Source organism: Tupaia chinensis, unplaced genomic scaffold, assembly GCF_000334495.1.
Source record: "Tupaia chinensis unplaced genomic scaffold, TupChi_1.0 Scaffold000386_1, whole genome shotgun sequence".
In the NCBI taxonomy this organism is placed as follows: domain Eukaryota; kingdom Metazoa; phylum Chordata; class Mammalia; order Scandentia; family Tupaiidae; genus Tupaia; species Tupaia belangeri.
Window position 1 is genome coordinate 271,044 of NW_006159888.1, and position 8,972 is coordinate 280,015.

Below are 8,972 nucleotides of genomic sequence, written 5' to 3' on the forward strand. Positions count from 1 at the left end.
CGATGCCGGACGGAACTCTGGACACGGCCATCCGTGGTGATGAGGTGGGCAGTGAGGAAGACCTGTATGAGGACCTGCACAGCTCCGGCCATCACTACAGCCACCCAGGAGGAGGCGGCGAGCAGCTGGCCATCAATGAGGTAGGGTTATGGCTATGTGGGCAGGGGCAGGGCAACACTGGACAGGACGACTCCAGTTTGCACATGTAGGCAGACACCCAAAGTCTGTGTTCCTGGCAGGTAACAGTGACACCAGTCACCAGGGTGCACATGGTTTCAACCATGGCTCTCACTTTGGGTTGGGGCATCTACAGCAGAGTTTGTCCAAATCAGGACTCCCCTGTGTTTCCCCAGCTCCCACAGAGAACCCAAAAGAGCAGGCTCAATTTCAGCACGAGGGGGTAGAGCGAGGCCAGGCTGTCCCTGCTTACTGTATCTCCCGCCCACCAACAAGCTGTCAGGGACAGGGAGTGGAGGAAAGGCGACTGAAAACCTTTCTCTTCTGTTGACACCAAGAGCTCAAAGTATTGCTGTTACTCCAGCAACTTTTTGCAAGTTACCATTTTTCACTGTTCCTTACCTGAGCAGAAGAAATTAGTGAGAAACCTCATCTGGGCAAAACTGATTCGCACCCCAAGTTCTCCTTTTGCATTCTCCAAGCAGAGAGGATTTTTGAGGCCTTGACTTTTTCTTTCTCACTTGTATCTCTTTTTTCTCACTCTCTGGAGAAGACTGTTAATTATTTTTTAAAATATGCTGGTAGTTTAACCAAATATTAATCAGCAGAAGCCCACATGCATAGCAAACTCTGTGTTCTTCTCCTGGCCATGAGGTTTGGGTGAGTTCCTGCTTCCTTAAGATGAGAATCCGACAACCCAGGACCTTGTAGCACTCAGGATTCTCTTCCTGCAGAGATCATTTTACACACAGCTCTGTGAATGGATGGGTTGCTAGGCTGCTCAGAAATGACGTGGATAATGAGACAGAGTAGTGCACTGAGGGCCTGCAAACTCTCCTTAGAGTCCTGGTTCCAGGACATGGTTTAAAATAGGCATTAAATCATGATTTATTTGGGGCCAGCATTTGACATGGTGGTTGGGACTGGCAGTTAGCGTGATGGCTATGTCACTGGACTCCCACGTAGTTGACCGCGGTTCACATCCCAGACCTGGTGGCTTAAAACTCACGCCGGGCATGTGTGCGTGCGTGCCCAAGATTCTGAGAGGAGAACGGAGGAGAAGGGATTGCGGTGTGGCCATCCCCCTGGGGGAGGGGGGGCAGTTTCTCGCTCTCTGTCTCTCTGTCTGTCTGGCAAGCACATGTGCCCTATAGCAAAAACCTCTCAAACAAACAAGACATGGTGGTTAAGGTGCAGGACTTCCACATGACCAATCATGGTTTGAGCCTAAATTCGCAGTTGGCACGTGTGCGCATGCATGCCCAAAATCCCAAGAAGAAAATGGAGAAGGGCTTGTGGCATGACCGCCCCCTCTAGGTGTTTTCTAACTAGGTGTTTTCTAACTTCCCCTCTCTGTGTCTCTGTCTCTCTTTCCATCAAGCATGCATGCCCTGTGGCAAAAGAAATTTAAAATATATATATATATATATGTATGTGTGTGTGTGTGTGTGTGTGTATATATATATATATGCTTTACCTAAAGTTCATGGTGCCTAAGGATTAAACATAAATATAATAGTTTTTCGGGACCAGCAGATGGCATAATGGCTACATTGCTGGACTCCCGTGTAGTCGACTGTGGTTAGAGTCCCGAACCCGGAGGCTTAAACTCACGCCGGATGTGTGTACATGTATGCCCCAAAATCTTAAGAGGAGAAGGAATTGTGGCGTGGCCATCCCCCCAGAGGGTGATTTCTTGCTTTCTTCTTTCTGGTGAACACACACGCCCTATAGCAAAAATCTCTTTTAATAATAATAATAATTTCTCCAGCAAAACCTTTCTCTTTAAGTGCCATTTGAAAGCTATTTGGGATGTAAGGTTCCCTGAAATCATGTCATCTGAAGCAGAATTCAGATAATGGTTCTGGTTTTTCTGGGAGGTGAGGCTGCCTCCATAGGGAACCTGGGCTTTGGGACCCATTAGTTGTGGGTGGTTAGGAGGGCTGAGCATGGCTGGGAAGCAGGAAGGTGGTGAGGGCAGCAGGACTGACTGCAGTAGTTAACGGACCTGACCTGGCGTGTGGTAGGTTATCATGAGTCTCTAATGAAGAGGATGATAAAGAAGAGAGAATAGCAGAGAGCTCCTGGGGACCCCAGAGAGTGGACGCCTTGATGGCCTTGGGTCTGTATAGTTGGGGTTCTCATGTCTGAGTTCTATAGTTATATGTCTCCTACCAACTATGGACCACCTTGGCTTGCTGGTTTCAAGGAGGTGCCTTCTGAGGCCCTCCATTCCTTGATAAATTATTCATTCTAAGATGCTTTGGCTGAGAAAAGCTGAGAGCCAGCACTGCTCTAAGGTAGGAGAACATAGGCTCTGGCATGGGATATCTTTAGGAGGAAACTCAGGTGAAGAGATGAACTATATAAACACCCAGTTTGGAGGCAGCCTCCCTGTGGAGCACTTGTGGTAAGTCAGTGCCTTCTTGTTGTGGGTTGCAAACATACCTGAGCCTGCTGGTCAGGCTGTGGGAGGCCTCTGTGCTTGGCTTGTGATGGGTACAGGATAGTGCCTCTTGTGATCACTGGAAGCATCAAATAGGGCACCTTATCAGGAATTCTGAAGAGATGAAGTGATTGTCCCATGACAGGCTAGTTCTCTGGCCTTCCAAGGGCTGCTGCTTCTTCCCGATGGGCCCTTGCTGCTGCCACACATGCTTTGCTAGGATTTAACATGCCCTTCATACCTGGAGCCATCAAAGCAACAGGTGTCAAAGAAAAATCCTTTCTCAATAGTATTTGTCTTGTGTTCAAAAATCACATATGCATTTGTACTTTCTAAAGTTGTGTGGGTGTCCTTGTTTTAAACTGTGACACTTTCTTGTTCCTGTGGACTTGAGAAGGGGATATTCCTCTTAATTTCCTAAGCGACAAGGAATCCAAACCATCTGGCCTGGAGAGCAGTAGACATAGGGAGGGCAGCAGAGCCAGTTGCATGCAGGGAATGTGCAGAGTGAGTTTTATTGACACGTACATGTGCATGTGCACATTGTACATGAAGGTCTGGGTGTGATGCATGTTTGTGGATGTTGCATGCAAAAAAACACATATGCACTGAGTACTTAGTACTTGTCAGGAAGTATAACCCATCCTAGGCCTAATCCAGTTGTGCAGAAGACAGTCCTGCTGTCAGAGAGCTGACTGTCCAGGAGGGTTAGGCTGTGTATCCTTGTGGACATCTGTATTTTTCTATGTGTGCTCTGAGAAAAATGAGAAGGAGATACAGGAGCTTGTTCTTTCTGTATTCCTTGTACTTATAAGGGCACTTTGAAAAGTATCTGAGAATGTAATTAAAAGATCAAAATAGGGCTGACCCCATAGAGCATCTTGCATTGGGGGATGGATATCATATGGCTGACCATGGTTTGAATCCTGGCTGTGGCAGCTTGAACAACACACCAGAGGGTCTCCTGTGACCTTGCAGTTAAGCCAGTTGGATCCCACATGACTGAGCATACAGTTTGAATCCCAGACCCAGCACCTTGAGAACATACCAGATGTGTGTGTGTGTGTGTGCATGCACACGTGTGCCTAAAATTATAAGGGAACTCCCACAAGAGGATTGTGGTATGATCATTCCCCACTGGACATGATTTCTTGCTTCTCTCTCTCTTTGTCTGTCTTCAGAGACACATGCCCTCTGGCAAAATTTAAAAAGAATTTTTTTTTAAGATGCCAGTTATGGGGGCTGGCAGGTTGCTTGGTGGTTAAGGGTGCTGAACTCCCACATGGCTGACTGTGGTTCGAGTCCCAGACCTGGTGGCTTTTTCTCTCACTCTATCCCTCTCTGGTCAAACTGAAATAAATAAATGAATGAATAAATAAAGTTAAATAAAATATTTTTTTTAAATGCCAGTAATGTGGTGCGTGTGTCCCAAATCCTGATGAGATAGAGTGATGGAGATAAAAGGATTGCCGGATGACTACTGTCCCTTTGGCAGGGTATGCTTTCTCCTTCCTTCCTTCCTTCCTTCCTTTCTTCCTTCCTTCCTTCCTTCCTTCCTTCCTTCCTTCCTTCCTTCCTTTCTTCTTTCTTTTTTTTTTTTTTTAAGAGAGATTTTTTACAGGGCACATGTGCTCACCAGAGAGACAAGTGCACTTGCCAGAGAGAGAGAGAAAGACAGAAAGCAAGAAACCATCATGCTGCAATCCCTTCTCCTCCTGTCTCTCCTCAGGATTTTGGGCACACATACACATGCACCTTGAGTGAGTTTTATGCTGCCAGGTTCGGGACTCAAACTGTGCTAGACTATGTTGGAGTCCCGTGATGGAACAATTACACCATCTTCTTGTCCTGGAAGGGTATGCTTTTCTTTTTGTTTCTTTCTCTCTCTCTCTCTGGTGAGTACCCACATCCTCTGGAAAGAAAAACATTTCAAAATATAAACTGTATTAATTAAGCTCCATTAAGCACAAAACACTTGTAGGCAATGATACCAGCCATTTGGTCTGTCCCTAAAGAACTGAGGGTCCTGGGAATTTAACCATAACAATGTAGTCTTTTTTACATTATTAAATGAAGAAAGCTTAAAAGACTTGTTTTAGGGACCAGCTGATGGCATAATGGTTACCTTGCTGGGCTTCCACATAATGACTGCGGTATGGTCCTGGACCCGGTGGCTTAAAACTCACAGTGGGTGTGTGTGCATACGTGCCCAAAATCCAGAGAGGAAAATGGAGGAGAAGGGATCACGGCATGGCCATCTCCCGTGGGGCGTGATTTCTCGCTTTTTTGTATCTCTGTCTCTCCTGTGAGTGTATGTGCCCTATAGCAAAAATCTCTCTCTCTAAAAAAAAAAGAGAGAGAGAGAGAAAGAAAGAAATAAATAAAAAGAAAGGTTTTTTAAAGGTTGGTGGGGGAAAGAAGTCAGAAGAAGCCAAATGAAGACTGTAAGGTGGAAGTCTGATGATTTCCCATTGAAACTCTTGCAAAATTGTCCTTGTTTGATGGGGAGAATGGGCAGGAGGTCTGCAGGAGCATTGTCTGGTAGACAAGGACTGGCGAAGCTTTCTTGAGCTTTTTCTGCTAAAGCGTCATCTAATTTTCTCAAGACAAAACAAACAAAATTCCTTGAGCATCCAATAAAACTGTTGACATGACCTCTGCATTTGCTTTAACTGGGCCACTTCTACCTCTTCATAGCTGTTGCTTTTTTTTTTTTTAATTGCCAGAGAATGTGTGCATTTGAGAGAGAAAGAGAGAGAGAGAGAGAGAGGAAGCACTCCCAATGGGGCATGGTCACACTACAGTCCTTCTTCCTCCATTTCTTTAACCCATCAGGATTTTGGGCACACACAGAAGCACCTAGTGTGTTCTTCAAGCCATCAGAGCCAAGATTCAAACTGGGGTTGACCATGTGGGATCCAGCTGCCTCTAAAGCTCTGCTCTTATATCCAACCGATTTGGGTGCAACAGTTTTGGTACCCATTTTCTCCATCAGAACTGTGTAAGCTGAACCAATTGGGATGTCTGTGGTGCTGGCTATTGTTTCTGCTGCTAATTTGCAGTCCTGTCCAATTAGGGCATGAACAAGATTAATCTTTTCCTTCCAAATTGATGTGGATGGTCAGCCACTGTAAGCATCATCTTCAGCATCATCTTGTCTTTTCTTAAAAGGAGTAATCTATTTTATTTATTTGGGCATTGTCCCCATAAATTTGATAAAGCAATATGATTTCACCATTCTTCCAGAAAAGGATCACCATAAATTTGATGTTTGTTCTTGTTTTAATTTTAGCAGAATGCATTACTCTGAAGGAGGTCTTTTCAAACCCATGTCTTATCCTTCTTAGTTCCTCAAATAGCTCCTGATCAGATATGTTCTAAAAAGTTAGTACAGGTGGGGCTGGTAGCTGGCATGGGGGTTAAGGTGCTAGACTCCTACATGGCCAACTACAGTTCAAGGCCCAGACCTGGTGACTTGCTTTCTCACTTTCCCTTTCTCTCTCTCTCTCTCATAAAATTTAAAAAATAAATAAATAAAATAATATTTTTTTTAAGTTAGTACAAGTTTATTTGTGAGCAAAAAAGGAAAATTTGAAATCCATGCTATTTTTTCCTAATATATATTTCCTTGAAGCCTTTGAAGATCCTCTCATACCCCTTACAACTGTCGGTCCCTGCAATATGAATTAAAAAAAGAAATGCAGAAACTGCTTGCTAAATGCCCAGAAATGTCCCACTGTTCTCTTAGCATCAGTCCCAAGGGTGCCTTCCCCAGATGCCATGGCCTGGGCATCTGGTTCCTCCATGTTCTCCTACCCTTCCCACCTGGTCCTGCTGGCCAGGCTGTCTACCCTGCACCCAGGCCTTTTTCTGAAGAAACGAGACCTGAAAATAGGAAGCAACTGTCGTGTGTCCCCACCACATTCTCAGTGCTGCTGGTGCTTGCAGCAAGACCAGGGGAGAAGTGGGCAGGCGCCTGCTGGGAGGCCTGGTGTCTTATTCTGTTTTCGCGTTGCTAGCAGAGACTGGGTGATTTATATTCATTATTATTATTAGTTTTAGATTTTTGCCATGGGACATGTGCACTTTCCAGAGAAAGAGAGAGACAGACAAATAGAGGGAAATTGAAAAATTACCCCAGGGAGATGGTCACACACAATCCCTGCTCCTTCACTCTTCTCTCAGGATTCTGGGCACACCACACATGCATCCAGTGTGTCTTTCAAGCCACTGGATCTGGGACTCGAACAGAGAGTTAGACATGTGGGATCCAGTGCCTCAACCACCATGCCACCTGCTGGTCCCGAGGTTAGGTGATTTATAAAAAACAGAGTTTTATTTCAAAACTCACAATTCTGGTGGCTAGATAATCCGAAGCTGAAACAAAATGGTGGAAGGCAAAACTGTTAAGAGAACAGAGTGTGGTATGTAACCATGAGTTTCTCTCTGCTCTGTTCTCATTCCCTCTGCTTATAAACTCGCCAGAATCCAATCATAGGAGCCCCACCCTAATGACCTTATCACATTCAAAGGCCCCACTGTGGGACACCATGAAGGGATTAAGTTTTCATTTAACACTTTTACAATGAGCAAAGGCCCAACACATGAATTTCTGGGGGACATCCAAACTGTAGCACTGAGGTCTCCTGTTGCCCACCTTCTTGCATGTGTCTGACAGCCAAGTGCAGCAGAGCCCCCCTCACTGGGCAACACACTGGTCAGCAAGTTCCCTCTGTGCCTTCCCTTCTAGGTGGCTGGATGCTCTGAAACCACAGGTGCACAAGAGAACCTTGACTGAAGTCAGGGTTCCAAGCCATACCCCATCAGATGACTCACTGCAGTCTTACCAGAGGGGCTGTGGGATTTGGGTGTGCTAGGAGCCTTTAGATCCCCCATAACTCTCCTCAGAGCTTGAGGGAGCAAATCTTGAAGTGAAGAACTAGGCAGGAGCATTTCCCCAGACAGATGGACCCAGGTGGGACCTTCAGATGATGCAAAGGAGGTAGCTAGTCTCTCTGGACACATCCTGACCCTCCTCTGCACATGCACAGGCAGCCACACATGTACATGTGCACTCAACACACACACAGGTACCCTATCCACACACAGGTACACACAGGCGACCTGTGCTGGGGTCTTCAGCAGGCTGGTGACAGTCATGGGCACATTCCCTTCCACCCACATGCATATGGTGCTGGCACACACACATGGAAATGTGAACACAAAGACAGTTTCGTGTGACACCCAGAGTGCACCCATTCCCTCTGTGCTGCCCATCCTACCAGGCAGGGGCTCTTCACCCCGGAAGTCGGGGCTCTGAGCTGGCCTCTGCTCACTCCTGGGCCATGTGCCAGCCCTCTGGTCAGCAGTCCTCTCATCTCGCAGAGACACTGACCAGCTGGTGTGGAAAGAATGAGAGTCTCATGCAGGTGAGTTGTGCGGCCTACGGGACTACCTTTGCTGGCTCTGTCAGGAACCAGAACTCATGGGCAGCTGACAAGGTTTCTCAAAAGCTGCTGAAGGGGCTGGCAGGTGGTGGGCATGGTAGTTGAAGGCACTCAACTACCATGAGGACTCCCACATGGCTGACCACGGTTCAAGTCCTAAATCTGGCAGCTTTCTTTTTCTCTCTCTCTTGCTCTATACCTCTCTGGTCAAATTAAATAAATAAAGTTAAATAAAATAATTCTTTTTTTTTTTTTTAAAGCGGCTGGAGAACTCCAACTGCTTTCCCAAAGGAATAAAAAATGGTGCTCTATGTAAGGTCGAGGCAAGTGAGAAGAGTAGCCCCCAGAGTAATCAGTCCAACCAAGATTCAAATCGGCTCACCATCGCTGTATTTCTGTACGGTTTTATGACAAGATTATTGTATCTGACCTTTCAAAGCCTCATTTACTCATCTGTAAATGAGTCTAGCTGGCAGCCCTGGTTAGGAATGGAGCTTTGGCTCTTCCCTTCCTAGAAGCGTGAGTGCCAGGCATTTTGGTCCCATTATGTCTGCATGAGGTCCCAGGATATCCCCGAGCTCTTTGGGCCCGTCCAGCGCCAGGACAGTTTTGCGTTGGCTTTGAGGGTCCCCCACCCTCCCAAGGAGGCGCTGCAGCCTCTCCGCACTTAGTCAGCCAGTGACCCCTCCCCACCGTCCGCGCCGCCCTCCTCCCGCCGCTGTCCCCGCCCGCGCAGTCCGCTTGGTTGCCAGGGAACCGGGCCTGGGAGACGCCGCGCACGGCGCCGTTGCGCTGTAGGAGCCCGGCCGGGCCAGCAAAGGCGGCTCCGCCCCTCCTCGGGCGCTGCGGGCCGGGCTTCGGCCTTGAGCCGCGGGATTGCCGGCTGCGCGGAGCGGGAGGCG

At 47.2% G+C, this 8,972-nt stretch overlaps 1 protein-coding gene across 1 annotated transcript in view; it reads left to right on the forward strand.

Moving 5' to 3' along the window:
* Positions 1 to 8,972, forward strand: part of LOC102472129 (rho guanine nucleotide exchange factor 4-like) — a 21,910-nt gene continuing 12,938 nt past the window's right edge. Inside the window, 1 exon segment of the mRNA XM_014589838.2 lies at positions 1 to 140. Coding sequence (XP_014445324.2) covers positions 3 to 140 — 138 coding nt within the window. The 5' untranslated portion in view covers positions 1 to 2.